Genomic DNA, 18,680 nt, shown 5'->3' on the forward strand with positions numbered 1-18,680 from the left:
GCATGTAGAATTAAAGCAAAATGAGGTATGTTGCCACCGTGACAGAATCTCACCCAGTCAATCATCCTCAGTGACGTGTATGACCTCTTTTAAAAAGAAGTCTTAAATTTAGGTATCTGTATCATCCCACCTCAAAAGTGAGTCTGATGCATAAACACTGTAGTGATAAACAGAGCCACGGAGGGAATACTGTTCATTAACAAGGCCACTCTACAGAGCATGGAGGGAATGCTGTTTATTGACAACGCTACCCTCATCATTTATTTGCATTTGCCTGAAATTCAGTGTGAGTGAATGGAATAAAAATAAGTTTATCTGCCATGAAAGAATAAAATTTAACAAGTATATAAATTTATAAAATAAATGTATGAATATATCAAATGTAACAAACAAAATGTAAGCCAATTTCACAGAAAATGTCTAGCCCAGAGCAAATCTGGACTCTAAGAAGTAGAAGGAAAAGGCAGAGAAAAATAATCCTAAGGGATAGGAGATTGGTCAGACATCTGAGAGACACTTGGGCAGAAGCTGTACTAACCCTAAAAAAAAATTACTTTAATATCTACTGAACAGGAAGCTCAAAATTCCACCAGTATGTTGTTGTGCCCTTCTGCTACTATCTAGCGGTCTTCATCGGGTTTGTTTTGCAGTCAAATAATTAAAAGGCAGGAAAAATCTCAAGCCAAACAGTTCTCAACAGGGAATATCCCATAGAGACCAGATACAATTAGCCAGTGAAATAAGGCATTAACTAGGGTAAGAAAACACACATACACACACACACACACACACCAGGGCAAACACAAAGAAAGACCCTTTACAAAGCAGAGAAGTTGGAGTTCTGGCCTCCAATGAAGAGCTGGGATTTTAAGGCCATTAGGAGGTATTAGAATAGGGGTCTCCTCTCTCTAATTTAGGATTGGTCAGTTTGAAGTAAAACAGAGATGCTGATAGGCCCACATCTTTGGTAAACATACCTTGAACTTGGGGGAAGGGGAGCTGCTGGCAGGAGAAAAAACCTGACAGGACTTTCTTTGTCTCGTATCAGGAGGGTAAGAAAGGAGCCAGAAGCTTGCCATCTTTATCTAGCTGTGGTCCCGCTCCCTTCCCTCTCTGTATGCCTATCAGCAGCCTAACTCCTGGGCTCCACTTCCTTAATATTCATGGAGTCTTCCCAGACTTTGAGACCTGATATGCACTGTTCCCCACACTAAAGCTATCGTCACTACAAAAATTACCTTGGGAATTAGCATTTTAATATAAGGAGCTAAAGAATTGGATATGCAAGATTAGAGAAATGATGGCCCAGTGGTTAAGAGCACTCACTGCTCTAGCAGAGGACCCAGGTAGTGTTTATAGAATCCACACAATAGCTCACAAATGTCTATAACTCCAGCTCCAGAAGATCCAATGGCCTTCTCTTGTGTCCTCAGGCACTGCCAAGCAACCTAGGCAAGACATTCAGACACATAAAATAAAGAAATCTTTTTTTAAAAAAACAAAAACCTAGATATTTAAACTATTATACTATTTTCTGTTTTTTTCATAAAAATTCTAATTCGTACTGTTTGCAGGAGATATAGAATAAAGGTGTGTATGTGTATATGTTAAGCCAGTCAAGTGTTCTACAACAGAGTGCACACTATATACAGTCAAACACTGTAGACATGTTTAGACTGTCTCCATTGATGACAAGCAGCCATCAATGAAAACTTGTATCATGTGAGTTCCTTGATTTTAAGGCACCAGGTAAACTATCAACATTCTTCTGAATATATTTTAGCAAAGAGAAAAAAAAAGATATTGTATAATGAACCTCTGTATCCTGCTATTACAGCGTTATATTTTAAGTGATCTAAAATTATAAGTGTGTTCTAAACTGAAGTACTATGTGAATGTAAGTAAAAAATCAACGCTGATTGATTGGATAATTTAGACCTGGAAACATTTAAAGTGTTTTACATACAAGAAGAAGATCTAGTGATTGAAGGTACTAAGTTCCCAAAAAAATTCTTGCTTTATTAACAAGCAGTTTCGTACGGTCCTATGTGCTACATCTAACATCTGTGGGAAACATTTTGACACAATATGTGTAGCAAGTGGACATTGACTGCAAGTCAGCAGAGATGTGGATGTGATGGGTCCTGGTTAACAAGTGTTACCTCAGCTTTCTGTAAAGATAAAACAAACAGAAATGCCCCCAAACCTAGCAATGCTTTTCCTTTCAGAATTAGGGCAGGTCAGGCGTTCCCACGACTTCCAATTCTTTGTGTTAGAAAGTGGCTGACACCCAGGCCAGACTGTTCCCTCCTTCCAATTTCACCCTGGGCTTATAGGAAGATGATGTGTTGTTGGCAAGGTACATTAGACATGATGGGAAAGCAAGCTGCCAACCTCTCCTCACTTCAATTTCTTCATCCCACTGGTTATTGTCACCTTATTAGAGTCTGAGAAAAGAACCACAAAGTAATTCTCACTTCCTTACAATCAGCTGCGGGCTCACCTTGGTTTCCTGGACTTTTCATCTCTGTTCCAAGAGACTGTTCTCAGTCCAGACTTTCTCCATCTCTCATCCTGGGTGATAAGTAATCATCTTATCACAGGCCCCTATACTGGGGACAAAAGTCCATGCCAAAATGAAACTGAGCTTTAGGGAAAGCCTAGACTTCACATGATACTCGATCTCCTATCTGCTCTCCACTGGCTTTTTTCCTTTGCCACCAGAGTTAAGTTATGCTAACTGAACTTACACCTAAATGTTCCAAGATCTCTGAAGAATGAAATTAATCTTCATGTTCACATAAAGCAAATTTTGACTCCCTCTTTTACTAGTCTTGATTTTGTTGCTAACAATCTTCCCCAACACTGTTCTCAATCCTATATATTAGGGGCTTCCTACTGCCAAATCTTGACTGTCATTTATTTCCCTGGGAAACCCAAAGTTTTTGTGAGGTGAGTCTTGCCTCCTTTCATCTAAACTATATTCAGCCTTGGGTCTGCGAAGAGACAGTACATAACCCCCATCTATCTCAGCTCTTCTGTTCTGAGGGTAACCTTTACCTCTAAGAACATATGAAATATAATGTATTTTAAGAAGATATGAAATAAAATGTATTTTTCAAACAAGAGAGCATTCTGTATCTAATCTCATTTTGTCAACTCATACTTCTGAAGTAACTGCACTTGATTCATTAAACAAAAAAAAAAAAAAAACAACTAACAACAAACCCCAAACTTCTGAAAGAAAAATCCCAGTACAGAAGAAACTATGATCATCATTTCATGGTGGTAATAACTTCCTTCTGCTTTCCCTGACCTCTGTCTGTGGCACTTATGGGATTGCCAGCTCCACCCCAGATTCTAGTCATTCCTGCCCAGTACGCTTAGAAAGGTGAGCTCTGGCTGGACTAACCGGCTCAACTCCTCCAGAATAAGCCACATGCTCTCCAGCCTCCACGAATGACTTTGTTACATTTCTTTTTCTGTCAAAGTCACCTTGGTTTCTCATGAGTGCCTTTGACTACATCCTTGGGGCTCTCATCACTAACTAAGGTGCCCTTGACCCATCCATCCCAATAGGCTTTCAGAGACCAACATATTCAGCTGGTATAGCATTAAATTTATGATATGCAAATAACCACCAGTCTCTGATGTCAGCCTTCAGAATCAACCTTGTGCAGCCACACACTCACTTCTGTTCCAGTTAAAGACCTCATCCTGAATTAGTGTAGGGTAAAAAGGATTTTATCTGGGACAGAGGAAAGGAGAGGAGTGTTCCCTTGGAAAGTGGTAGGCCTGACCAAAGGCAGTAACAGGGTTGGTATCAGTATGTTTAGATAGCCAAGACCTGGCTTCATGTTTTGCCTGAACTTGAGGGGGAAGATTGTTAGAGGTCACACATAGGCCACCAGCAGCTGGGCAGTGTTACAATCCTAGGAGTACTAGATAAAGACAAGTTCTGAGACACTCCCAAAGAACAAGTCCACCTTGGTTCCCCAAGAATAACAGAACTTCTAAACTTTCCTGATTGTTGAGAGTCAGTATGGCCTGTGATGTCTTTTCATGCTCTGATGAGCTGGTTTGAAGTATATTAATTATATTTTCTTTTAAAAAAATAAAAGAAATGTAAACAAATGCTCTCAATTTTTTAGATAAGGAGTCTTTGTACATATAACTAAGTTAGTAATGTTGAATAAAATCACCCCAAGTTAGCTGGATGGATCCCATATCCACTAAAAAAAATATTTTTATGGGAAACTGAAGAGGATAACACTTGGGGAGAAAGAGAGGCTATGATGAGACGGAATTGAAGATTGATACTATGCTCTAAGAAAAGCCAGTGACTTCTCAGGACTTCAGAAGCTGCAAGAGACAGGGAAGGATTCTTTCTTAGAGGCACTGGACACCATACCGTCCTGCTGACAGCTAGTAGCCTTTAGACCTCTGGCCTCTAGAACGATAACAGAATAAATGCCCAAGTGTAAGGCACCAAGGATATGCATTTTGCCTCAGCAGCTCTAGGAAGTTACACGGAAGATATTACTGGAAATCAAAACTCAGCAGAAGGTTTCAGAGCTGAGATGGTGGCCACATTGGCAGGTCAAAAGCCCAGATTCCCCATTTCTGCAAAAACAAACAAACAAAAAACATCACAAATACTCCCCATGGGAGATGAAGAATGCCTTATCTAGCCCATAATGGACAAGATGCCAAGTGATTCACCTATGTTTGACCTTAGACCACTCTTGAAGAAAGGAAGAATATATTCTAACATAACAAAACCCAAGAATTGAGCTGCTTCGGTAGAACAATACATTTTTAGCCAACAACAGAAATGAAAAGACTATTATCTCATTAAGTTTACTCATAGAAAAACAAAGAGTTTATTTCAGCCTTTCTATGTATTTCTAGTTTTTATCATTCATCTCATTTGTTGGTAGAAAGTTAAATGAAGGAAATAGGAGCTGCATTAATAAATAATAACACTAATAATAATTGTTTATTATTATTATTATAGCCATAAGATCTTACAAATAATGGCACAGTAATCTCCATGGGCTAGTGATTGCCCATGAATGCGTAAGGGATTGCACTTGTTTCTGAACCCAAGTCTCACCTGAACCACCGTGCTCTTGCCTATGTAGGCTCTCTCTATGCCTGCTGAATTCAATTGTAAACGCCACTGTGAGAGCAAGATTGCACCTGAGTCCCAATTAGACTGTGGCTGATACATTCCTGGAATCCTCTGAACTGTTTGTCAAAATCTGATCTAATAGAGTAACCTCACTGTCCTTCGATAACCCTCCACCTGGCTACTGCTAGAGAAATAATTAAAAGTAAAATCTGCTATGCTGCCAACATCTCCATAAAGGTGGTAGAGAGAAAAACTAAAACACAGTTTTATTCTTGAAAAAGCATTGAGCCAAAGCCATAGTGGAAATGTCAGATGACCTAGCAGACAGCAAAGGCAGAAAAAAATGTCACCCTCTATAGCAAAACACAAGCATCTTCCAGTGAGTTTCAAGAAGATTCCACAGTGCTATTCAGTAAATGCCGTTCTTCTAAATTTTACCTGACCAATGACTCACTGCATTTTGCGGGTGGGGCTGATTGGACAAAAAGGGTATACTTCATGAAAACTCCTGATGCCACTAGGATGAAAGAAGAGGTGTTCTCATCCAAGAACTCTACCTCAAAAGACCCAGCAATACCACTTTGGGGTATATGCCCAAAGGAAGCTCATTCACACCACAAGGACATGTGCTCAACTATGTTCAAAGCAGCATTATTTGTAATAGCCGGAACCTGGTAACAACCTAGATGGCCCTCAACCGAAGAATGGATAAAGAAAATGTGGTACATTTACACAATGGAGTACCACTCAGCAGAAAGAAAAAAAAATAATGACATCTTGAAATTTGCAGGTAAATGGATAGATCAAGGAAAAACCATATTGAGTGAGGTAATCCAGACCCAGAAAGACAAATATAATATGTATTCATTCACAAGTGGCTTTTTAACATAAAACAAAGTAAAACCAGCCTACAATCCACAACCCCAGAGAACCTAGACAACAGAAAGGACCCTAAGAGAGACATATAGGGATCTAAACAGAAAGAGAAAAAAGATAATATCTCCTGAATAAATTGGGAGTATAGGGGTCATAGGAGAGGTAGAATGGGAGTGGGGAGGAAGGGAGAGGAGTGAAGAAAAATGTATAGTGCAATAAAAACAATAAAAAGAATGTTCTCAGAAGCCGATTTATGAAAATTTCTAGTCACCAGACAAAGAATTGCAAGTGGCAGAATGCCACCTCCCAGTCAATGGAGCTAACTAGTAGGCATTCCCAAAGAATAAAGGAATGTTCTTTAGGAATGAAGGAAGGAAGGAAGGAAGGAAGGAAGGAAGGAAGGAAGGAAGGAAGGAAGGAAGGAAAAAATAGAAATTAATATATTTTAAATTATCTCAAAACATAAAAAGGGGGAAATTTATCATCACCACAGAAAAACAGATGTTATTGTCTAAATAGCATCTAAATTACCTGCTCTGAACATTTTCTATTTAAATTTTTCTTCTACATTGCTGGACTTTTACCATAAATACACCTATTATTGTACTGGAAGCATTTTTTTTTTTTTGGTACCAGAAAAATTCATGGGTTGTTAGCCAACATTTTATCACAAATTATCCACAGGCTAGGAACTCACTAACAAAGAAATCTTTATTGTCTTGAATAGTTTCTCTCAGTTGGGAGCTGGAAAAGGTTTGCTTGGGTCTGTTTCAGTGTCTCCTTAGGTTACCATCAAGATGTCTGGGACTGTGGTCACTTAGAAGACTTGAGTATCTGCCTCCAAGACAGGTCTCTCACAAGAGTGTTGGAAGGTTCATTGTTTTCTGCTGGCAAGAAGTCTCAGTTCATCAGAAGAAGGGATTTTTCACGGTGCTTCCTTCACATCTTGGCACTGCCTGAGCCACTGATCCCAGAAAGAGTAGGATAAAAACTGGCATTGCCTTTTATTGCCTCTTTTCTGTAACCTTTTGGCTCCATATCAATGTGTGGGACTACAGCACACATCATTTGCAGTTAACAGCAACACTATGGGACACCTTGGGGACTACCTGCCACCATGAAAACCTTTAACTTCAGTAAGAATTTGATCATTGAGTTCTCTATAATCGTATTAGCTACTTATAAAAGTTTAGAAGTCATTTCCAGTATTTCATCATTATAACTATCCAATTAGCACCTTTGCATATTAAGCTTTTCATCATTAATTCTTTCTTAGGTGAGTTTCAGAGATAAAGTTATTAAATTAAAACAATCATAACTTCTTTATTATATTTCCTTCCTGAAGTAAATTGCTATTTTTGTTATCTATGTGATAACTTTTGTATTTCCTGTCCTGTGTTTGTGACAAACATTTTAAAGTGTCTATGCAATGATTCACAATGCATATTCATAATTTTCAACTGATGAATTCTTTATCAAATATCTTTTAGGTACATATTCTATATATACAAAGTTTTGATACTTATAGCCTGTGGGTGTTTTCATTGTTATTTAACCATTTTGTAGATCCTCCTGAGTTTGTTTGTTGCTGTTATTTTGGACAACTTAGAACTTGATGAAGATCTAAAGAAGCTCAAACAAGTAAGTGATATTAAAAATTAAGGGCGCTTAAAGTAATGTTGATGTTTGGATTTTCAAAGCAAAGAATTAATTGAAAAATTTGAGGCAGTCTGAGCTAATAAGCTGATGTGTTGTTTTATCTAATATCAGAGTGTGTTTTCTTATTACTCTACCTATATCTTAAGGCTAGTTTCATATTACTTTGAGTAAAAGTAAGATGCTCGTAGTTTAATAACTAGATTTTGAGATCATTTTTCTATTAATTGAAGGATGTTTTGAAATCAAATTCCCCAGGGCCATAATACCATATTGCACAAGTATATGCAATGCTCTTGGTCTTTGTCATAAAAAGTATTAAAAAGCAACTGTCAGACTTACAGACACTAGAAGAATATCTAGTCTAGATGTCTAAAGTGATTGTTCAAAATTAAACAAGATAAATGATCAAATATGTATCTTGTTATTCTTGAAATCAGACTCTATCAGAGTAGAGAAAATAGTATCAAAAAATGGACATGGGTGTTTATAAATATTATATTTTCCATGGCAGACAGGTGACAAGTAGAAGCAGCTGACTAGCTCTGTAGTTCTCTTGTATGGAGCAGTGTCTGCAATTGGCTGGAGTGTTTGGCTTTATTGAGAAATAAGAGGATGGGAGACATTACGAGATTTTCTTGGACACACTTATACATTGTATGATGAGTTAAAATGTTAACAAGAATGTAGTAAGAGGCCACTTGTTTGTTTCCCGGCTGTCCAGACTCCCAAAATAATCACATAGAAACTTTATTATTTGCAATACTGTTTGGACAATAGCTTAAGTGTATTTTTGGCTTACTCTTATGTCTTAAATTAACCCATTTCTATTAATCTGTATATCACCACATGGCTGTGGCTTACCAGGTAAAGTTATGTCCTGCGTTTGTGTCTGATGGAGCTAAATGGCTTCTCCCTGACTCCTTCTTTCTCCCAGCATTCAGTTTAGTTTGCCTGCCTAGCTCTATTTTGCTAAGCTACTGGCCAAAGCAGCTTTATTCATTAACCAATAAAAGCAACACATATGCAGAAGGACTTCCCACATTGCAAGAGTACCCAATACTCTAAAGTAAGCCTTTGGAATTATGTGAAGGGTCTCACATATTCAGATTTTTCAAAACTTGCCTATTCTGAAAAAGATAAAACAACATAACCTATTAAGTTTGTATTTTTTTAATTTTAATGATCCCTTTAGGCTTTACATTGCATTATTCTCATCTTCAAAGCCACTGATTTCACCAAGGGTATCCATAGGAGCTGAAAAGCATGTTTGATATCAAGACCCCTGCTCTGAGCATACTCAGGAAAGCTTTAAGCTCCATAGTGTCCTGAACTATACAGGCAAAAGACTCTGTGGTCAAGGTCATTTCTTTTTGCTTTTTCTACTGTGTGGCTTAGGGAAAGGACTCTTCAGGTGAGGGTTGGGATGTTATTCTATGCTGGTGGTGTGAAATGTTTGACTTGACTCCCTTGTAGAAAAATATACAATGTGTGAGCTCAGCATCAAAACTGATCAACTGTATAATTGACAAGACCAACAAAAATGTGCTGCTTTCCAAATCTGGCATTTATATGTGGATTTTTATGTGTGTCATATTTATCATTCATAGATCTTGAATATATTGTATATACTTCCAGCAAAACTGAATACACAAAAATGAAAAGCATTCAATTTTCTCTAACTGATCCCACTACAAGATTCAGTGTGGTATTAAGCAACCACTGAATACGTAAAATACCAAGTAATTTCAGCCTACATTTGCAAAATATTCTTTCTGCTGGAAGGCAGTAAAAAAATTACACATAGCAAGTTTTTGGAGCCCATGAATGCAAACCTAAATAAATTTTACAGTGACTGGGTTTTGAGTGTTTAAATTTGTACATACATATTCAATCTATTTAGTTTTCTTTTAAACATTTGTATATTCAATAGTCATTTTGGGCTTTCTTTTCATTTATTTTATATAACCAATAATGGAAAACCAACAATCAAAAAAATCACGAGACTTGGAGGAGGACTCAGTTAGGAAACTACTTCTCATGCAAGCGTGAGCCATGAGGTCAGTCAGATCCCAGGCACTCATATAGAGGCTGTGTGTGCTGTGCGTCTTTAATTCCAGCACTGGCAGGGAAAAGGTAACTGCTCTGACTGCCCAGTCGTCCAGACAGCTTAGTGAGCTTTGGTTTAGTTACAGACCTTACATTAAAAATAAGATAACAAAGGAAGAAAACATCAAAGCCTTCATGTGAATGTGCCCACATGTTCACATAAACTCAACACATATGCACGCATATGTGCTCATGCATGCACACATGCATGTGTGTGCACTCACAACTGCTTGCTATCTCACTTTCCTCACTTTTTTAAATTTTTGTTTTTAGAAATTCTATATATCAGATTGATTATTCCATTGTAGATACGTCCAATTTGGAGTGTTTTCTTTGAAGATTTAAAGACATTTTCAACTCTGAAAATGTCAGGAAAAATAAAGTAGTGATCCCATTTTCAATAGTCCTTTTAGGCTATTATTTATTCATGACTGGACTGAAACTACAAATTTAATTAATCCATCTATTAATTTCATACCCCAAATCCCTTCAATTTCATATTTGAAATTCACTGGAGCAAAAAGTATCACTCTAAATTAAAATGTGACTGGTTCTCTTTTTTCCTTTTTACACAAGAATATTTTTGTGCTTTCACTAGTTTGGAAAACCATATCCTTTGGATGGGACTAGAGAGGTTGCTGTTTTTACAGAGGTCCCAAGTTCCACACACCAGCTCACAAACACCTGCAACTTCAGGTCCAAGGGATTCAACCCAATTTTCTCTCCCTTGCATACTCCTGTAAATGTGTGGTGCACATTAACTCACAAAGGTTCACACACACACACACACACACACACACACACACACACTCTCTCTCTCTCTCTCTCTCTCTCTCTCTTGAAATTATAAAATAATATATAAGTGAAGTATTTTTAAAATTGTATCATTTTAAAATATTCATTGTTTTCCCTTTTTGGATGATCTTTTTATTTATTTATTTACTTACTTATTTATTTATTTATTGAAGATTTCTGTCTCTTCCCCGCCACTGCCTCCCATTTCCCTCCCCCTCCCCCAAACAAGTCCCCCTCCCTCCACAGCCCAAAGATCAATCAGGGTCCCTGCCCTGTGGGAAGTCCAAGGACCACCCACCTCCACCCAGGTCTAGTAAGGTGAGCATCCAAACTGCCTAGGCTCCCACAAAGCCAGTACGTGCAGTAGGATCAAAAACCCACTATCATTGTTCTTGACCCACATTGGAGCACCAGACAGAAATCTCAAGGTCCAAATCAGGAGCAGAAGGAGAGAGAGCATGAGCAAGGAACTCAGGACCGTGAGGGGTGCACCCACACACTGAAACAATGGGGATGTTCTATCGGGAACTCACCAAGGCCAGCTGGCCTGGGATAAACCCGGACTCGCTGAACATAGCGGACAATGAGGACTACTGAGAACTCAAAAACAATGGCAATGGGTTTTTGGGTGATCTTAACCTTCAAGGTTGCATAATTTGCAGAAAATACTACACCATAATTATGTATATGCAAGCATGCACTTACATACACATGTTTATAATCATAGAAGGGAGGTATCTAACAATCTCTAGTCTCTAACAGATGTTTTGGACTAGCCAATAAAATTACCCCATAAAGTATTTACTAGACTTCTATATACAGAGATCTGGCTCTTACCATCTATTTTTATTGCTATCCCCAAATAGAGTGTGGAACAGAAAAGATATGTGAAAAGTTTTCTCTTCTAATATTTTGAGTTACAGAAAGCATTGCACATTCTAATTTTTTGCTCAGCTCACTCTTTTGTTTTAATATTTTTACTGTTTATAACCAGCCTATGAATTCTTGCTAATGTGGTAATAGTTGTTGACTGTTTACTCACTGTCAAATGCCAAATAACTTCACTTACTGCTCAAAATAGCCCCTCAGTGCAGATATTATTAAATCCACCTAACAGACAAGGGAAAGGGACACAAAGAACTAAAGACTGAACAATCAACAAATGTTAAAGCTAAGATTGAAACCATTGCAATTTGGACCAAAAGCCTATACTCTAAATATTTAAATTGATTTAAGTTGAAGCCCTATAAACATCAAATGTAAGACATTCGATGAATCTATTCATAAGGCTTTTAAATTTCATATGTGGTATTTCTGATAATTAATCACAATTATAATTGCTTTCTTTATAATTATATATTTTATTGTATGTATAATAATTTTCTACACGAAATTTTAAGGTGAAGTTGTTTGAATATGATTATGGTGATTTGTGGAAAAGACAAGTATGTATTTGTGCGTGTATGTGTGTGTATTTATGCATGTTTGTATGTATTTGTGTGTATGTATGTTTGTATGTATTTCTGTGTATGAATTATGTGTATATGTATGTGTGTATGTATGTATTTATGTATGTGTATGTATGTGTGTGTGTATTTGTGTGTGTGTCTGTGAGAGAGAGAGGTATGTATTTGTGTGTGTGTGTGTGTGTGTGAGAGAGAGAGAGAGAGAGAGAGAGAGAGAGAGAGAGAGAGAGAGAGGAAAGAGAAGGAACAAGTCAGATGACATAGAAACATAAAGAAAAAGACCTTGGTCAAATTGCTCTCTGGCATTCAGTAAGGAGAAGGCAACCTTGAAGCTCAGTGGTGTAGTAATAAGAAAGATAAAGGGGTGTGAGGTAGAGTGGAAACTTTGAAAATTACAAAGAAACCCTACAGCTTTAATGATTTTGCACAAAGTCAGAGCAAGAGCAATATAAAGGGTGTTCTTTTAAGTAATATAAAATTCATTAAACTATGAGAAAAAAATCTAGAGAAGCCTCGGGGAAAGAATCTTGGGAAACAGAAGTAGATAGTCTGCTTAGATTAAATTCACAGCTATGAAATTTTAAAAAATGCTCTTCAGCCCCATAGTCTATCTCATAAAATCCTGATTCACGGGTTTGACAGAGTCCATGGAACAAAGGCAAGTGGACACGTAGCTTCTCACTCTTCTCTGGGAATTTCAAACAATTAGTACTTTTTTTTTATCCTTATCTTGCAAAATGGTTAGTTTTTGTGGCATGTTACCTGGATTAAGGCATGAATGACTACATAGTTTGTAAGCAGTGTTCTGCGTGGATCTGTAGAAGTGTTTCTGATAAGGCTTAGCATTTTATTCATAGGCTAAGAAAGCAGATATTCTCCCAGATGGGCAGCATCATTAAATCTTCTGAATACACAACAGAATAAAAACGTGGTAAAAGCTAAATTTACTCCTTATGGGATGACTTAAGGTAAACAACCAATTTATAACAGGGCTGGAGCCTACACCATCAGCTGTGGGGGAGCTACATTGATTCTTTGTATCTCCAGCTTGCAGAGGGAAGACTATGGAATTTCTCTGCTTCTGTAATCCATGAATTAATAGTTTACTCCTCTCTCTCTCTCTCTCTCTCTCTCTCTCTCTCTCTCTCTCTCTCTCTCTCTCTCCTCTGACTCCCCCTGCACACACATCCTATTGGAATTCTAAGTAGTAAGTTCTTATATGTTGAAACTTTTCATTCATATCTCTGTGGCCTCCACACATTCAAAATTCAGGGTCCTAGCAAGTTACTTTGGACATAATTCAACTAATCACTGGTTACGTCTTAGGGGTTGCATTAAGGTCTTTCCATACTCACTATTTTGGCAATCTTTCATGAGTGAATTCAAGATAATTTGACTTTAAAATAAGTGGTGTTGCCGGGACAAAAATAAGTGTTGCCTACTGAAAATTCCTGGTGCAGGGCATTTCATACTAACCTACCAGATTTCATCTTGAATGTCAAAAGTACATTCAGAGAAGTAAACTTTTTCCGCAGTTCATGTTATTTCCTAAGTACCAGAGTTGGGACAACACAGACTATATGGCTCTAAGTCAGTATCTTCTGCTGTCTCGGAGGACCAGTTCTTTCATTAGTGGTGAGAAACATATCTAGACAGTAGGATAGATAAGATGTGTAGAAAAGTTGGATATCAGCATATTCTCATATTGCAGGTGGATAGACAGAAAGCCAGATAATAATCAAACTCATGATCCGGTCATCACTGTTGAGGGTTGGTGTGGAGGAGGGTTGTATAATTGAGATGTTGTTAAGCAGAGATTAACTCTTCAATCTGTTAGCAACAGGGATACACACATACTCTCTCTCTCTCTCTCTCTCTCTCTCTCTCTCTCTCTCTCTCTCTCTCTCTCATATACACACATATGTGCATGGTCACCAGGAAGCTGTCTTTACCTTTAAATAGCTCATGAGATGGTAGAAAAGTTGACAAGTAAACGAAGTGGAGTCAGGAGTGATGATGAATGAGGGGTTTGGGCAGCAGACAGGAGTCGTGGCTAGTAAAATTGGGGACATTCATCACAGGCATGCAGCATGAAAGGATCTGAAGGTAGAGGAAGTAATAGAAGAGGTTGGAGGAAGAAGGCACGAGGGAGAGCAGCCACAAAAGAGTGGGGGTTCTGACACATCCTGATGTCATCACAATACATGAAGCAACCTGTCATAAAAAATCGCACACTGTACCATTCCACCCATGCAGTCAAGTTCATAGGCACAAAATATAAAGTTGTTTGTCAGAAATTGGAGATGGATAAAGGGGCTGTTGTTCAATGGGGGTGGGACTTCAACCCTGAAAAATGAGAAAGTTCTAGAAGCCTGTGGTGCAGCAGTGTGAATCTACTGAATTCATGTTAGGCTTAAAGCCAGTAAAATATAAATTCTTTTAAATATGTTTATCACAATTTGTGTTTTTATTTAAAATGGGCAACCATCATAGCAATAGTGGTGAGTGATTAGTGATGGCAGTAGGAGAGGGTTTAGGACTTGGATGGTATGGTTGGATGACAGCAAAGGAGGCTTGAAGGACACTGAGGATGTGAATCAGAATTGCCAGCTCCCTCATCTCATCTTCCTCACACTCGACATTTCTGAGCAGGTCACCTACCTATGTGAACTGTGTTAGCATCTTTACTACAGTGCACCCCTCTTTTCCTCCCTGGAATATGCACTGAGAATGCTATTTGTACAACACACTGGAAACATGCACAGCTGGAGGAGGGATCAGTAGCTAAGATTCCTGCTGCTGTAGGAAGCACACGGCTGCCCAGGAGGTAGAGGATCAATACTCTAAAGAACCTAGAAACCACTAATAGCTGAGAGTTGGGAAGCACCACGTTTTACTCACAGCTATTAATGTTACCAAACTCCCCTTGAGACCACTCTCAGTCTTTGATTGAAGAGACTCTTCTTTGACAATTTACGTATAAAGTTCATAGCCCAGAACTTTGCATAATCCCCAATGCTAATCTTATATATTACATCTAATCTGATATTTTTAAATTAGCAACACGTGTCAGACATTTTTCTAATACTAACTCATGAACAGCAATAAGATTGGCTGAAAGAAATCGTTAAGGCTATGTACTATTTAGACCAAAATTCAAGCCAAGAAGTAACAGCAGAAACTTGGAATTTGGAAGTGTCAATCATCAAAATCAAGATGATTGGAAATATAGGGGTCAAAACTATGCACAAAAGCACAAACCTGTAATTACAGCGCTCAGGAAATATGATACCCAACATAAAAAATAGGAAGAAAAAAGGAGGGAAGAAAAAAAGGAGGGAAGGAAGCAAAGAAGGAACAAAGGAAAGAATAAAGGCATGAAGAAAAGAAGGGGAAATATAGTCTGTATTTAAAAAAGATATTGTGTGTGTATTCAAGAAGTCAGATCAAAGCAGAAGACACAAAGAGTTGTGTCCTGATAGGTATTCAGTCATGGCCCTCAGAAAGCTCTACAGAATATATTGTATTAGAATGTATTCTAATCCTACCCAAGTGCCTATGATGCATTTTAACTGGAAATAGCATCTTTGTAGATATAATTAAGTTATGATGAGTATTCTTAGCTGGACTGGAGTCCCTGTAGGAATGGAAGGGACACAGACATATGGAGCTAACTCCAGTGATGAGGGAGACAGATTTGGGAGTCAAGCATCCATAGGGCACAAGTATTGACCAAGTCAGTAACTTGTACTAATGAAAATTTTAACTATTCAGGAAGATTTTATATGTGTGCATATGGATAGAAAATATATCCCAAAATAATCATATGCAAATTTTGATTTTATGCAATATTTGCCTGCCAAATATTTTCACTTTTGTTAAATTATTACCATGCTAAATCCATGATTTATAGAAATATTTATTACTGTATTGTTTTAATTTTCAACACTCATTGCAGTTTAAATGCCAGATACATTTGTAATGGTTATTGGTATCCAAAAGAAATTTAACACTTCAACTTGTATTGAGACACAATATGAAATGGGAGGTCCAGTTATTCTCTGAGCACAGTGTCTCCTCATGTGAAGAGTTCCATTTAGCATCAAACAATTTCATAGAAATATGAAGCACAATGTAGAATCTTGAAGTATGTACCTACTTTTGTAAATAAGTGCAATCAAAAAGAAAAAAGAAAAGAAAAAAAAGAAACTCACAAGATGGGCCTTCCCCAGAACATCCAGAAAAAAAAACTTACCCTAGGGACATCTTGACCTCAAATTCTCAGCCTTAAACTAGAATAGAGTCAATATCTGCACCACTAAGCCACACAGGTTTGGGAAATTTTGACCTTCAGCCCTGAGAAACGAACATTTTTCAAAACTTCCTTCTCCAACTTCAAGATGACACTTTCTGAAACTGGGAAGATCCATTGCTGAATGCTGAAACAAAAGAAGCCTAGACCAGCCAAGATTGTTGTGAGAAGTTAGAACCATTTCTTTGTCTTGAATAAATTCCTTAAAATTTATCAATCTTTCATAGAAGAAGGTTCCTATAAATTGTCCCAAGATTTCACTTCAGATGGTTTTTGATGAAACAAGATCACCTTCGCACGATACTGTTTTGTAATCCTCATCTGTGTTTCATGCCCTGATGTTACTGGACCTCTGTTCTTGGTTGGTAGTGTCTCTTGACAATGAACTCTACACCTAATTCTGTAGACTCTGTTTTCAGGTTTAAAATAGCAGAGTGATGCTCACGTCAGTCTTCAACTGTGCTGGTTCCAAATGGTGTGTGTGTCTGTGTCTGTGTATGTGTGTATATGTATGTGTATACGCATGTGTGTGTGTCTGTGTGTGTACGCGCGTGTGTGTCTGTGTGTGTATGTCTGTGTGTGTGTCTGTGTGTCTATGTGTGTATGTCTGTGTGTGTGTGTCTGTGTATGTGCATGTATGTGTATGTGTGTGCTTTACTTGTTAAAGTAGGTGTTTGCATGTGCGTGTGCCTGTGGAGGCCCAAGATTGATGCTGGGCCTTTTCTCAGTCGCTTTCTATCTTTAGTTTTTCAGACAGAGTCTCTCACTGAATTTGGCTCTCTTCAATTTGGATAGGCTGGCTGGACAATAGACTTTGGAGATCACCCTATCTCCATGTATGTGCCCTCCACTCCTGGGGTTACAGGCCTGTGCTACCACCCTGGCTTTTTCCATGGCTTCTGAATGTCTAAACTGAAACATTTCCCCATCCCACAAAATGACATTTAATACAGATTTTCATACTATTGTGAAAGATTGTCAAATCAAGATTATCTCAATGTTTTGTTTTATTTATTATGCTTATTTTGGTGTTTGCTTGTTTTGTAAGGAGTGAAGAAAAATGTGCCCAAACTGGGGGACATTATTCTTCGACTCTGTCCAGCAGAGCCCCAAAGACATTTTTCCTTTGTCCTCCCTTTAATCAAAGTAGAAAATACTTGCCGCGAACCACTGAACATAGCAAGGGCAACAATAAACTGAAATCTAACAGCATTCTTTTGTTTTCCAGCTCCTGTCATAGGCAATAGGAAAATAAATTGCCCTGGTTTTGAGGACAAAAGCATGGCAATTGCTTTTTAGCCCTATGAAGTGTCTGAACGCTGTTTGATCATAAGCACACACATCCATGGCCCCATTACTTGATCTGAGGCATTAGGATAGGTTTTATCCTGGACAGACCTAAGTACTAACCAAGGCTGCGTATTGGTGAGGATGTGATTGCCTCTGTGGACTCGAGCTTCACTCAGGCCATCTGCTTCTTTCCTCTGAATAGTTCAAATATATTTCCATTTTTCCCAAAGCCTTCCTAGTTTCTGATTGTTCATTTATTCATCAAATATTTGAGTCCTTGCTATTAACAAAATGCTGCATCAGGCTCAATGGGAACAAGAATATGCAAATAGCTTTACCACTCTGGAGTCTAATTTGAATATGGGCTGAATATTTCTTGTAAAAATGCATGAAGTCAGGAGCATTTCACACTTTGAAGTTGCTAAGATTTTGAAATACTCACATGAACTTTACTACCTGAGTATCCCTAATTTTCTCAGCCCATATCTATAGATGTAATGTGACATTTTCATTTTGATGACACTGTATTATCTGGTGTGATTGTTTCCTCCTTCTTGACTGGCATCTATGCAATCCTTCTGGTCCCATAGGAATTTAGATCCAGACTCTCATGAGGTCTTTGCAGATCTGATATTGTCGTCTGGGAAGAAGGTAGAAACTGGAATCCTTAGGGCTGGATTTAGCTGAACTCACTGTCCCAGGTTTATCCTTTATGCCTAATGTCTGTTCTCTTTTGCTGTTGTTTATACAATGTCTCCCCTGTTCATTAGCGGGTATATGCGGGCACCTCCCCACTCTCTCAAACCTAATTACTCGGTGCAGACAACATGATAGTCATCATCCTGAGGAAGGCATGGTGGGATGAAAGACTGGACCATAGATGACCCTGTCTTGCATGCCAGGCTCTGGCGTAAGAGCTACTGAGTTCTGTGTGAGCAACGGTTTCTCAAAACAGCATGAGTTTGCCAATCTTAAATTTTCTCCTTAATGGAAGCCTAGGTTGTATTAATAGATGCTGTGAGGCAGCTTGCTTTCCATCTGA

At 38.1% G+C, this 18,680-nt stretch overlaps 1 protein-coding gene across 2 annotated transcripts in view; it reads left to right on the top strand.

Moving 5' to 3' along the window:
* The window catches only part of Nalcn (sodium leak channel, non-selective), a 259,437-nt gene that overhangs the window by 147,944 nt on the left and 92,813 nt on the right, over positions 1 to 18,680 (top strand). For both annotated transcript variants that reach the window (XM_050150391.1, XM_050150392.1), the window contains exon 15: positions 7,577 to 7,651. In XM_050150391.1, the coding sequence (XP_050006348.1) occupies positions 7,577 to 7,651 (75 nt within the window). The remainder of the gene's footprint in view (positions 1 to 7,576; positions 7,652 to 18,680) is intronic.

Source organism: Alexandromys fortis, unplaced genomic scaffold, assembly GCF_014885135.2.
Source record: "Alexandromys fortis isolate MF-2015 unplaced genomic scaffold, M_Fortis_MF-2015_v1.1 scaffold_66, whole genome shotgun sequence".
NCBI classification, from domain to species: Eukaryota; Metazoa; Chordata; class Mammalia; order Rodentia; family Cricetidae; genus Alexandromys; species Alexandromys fortis.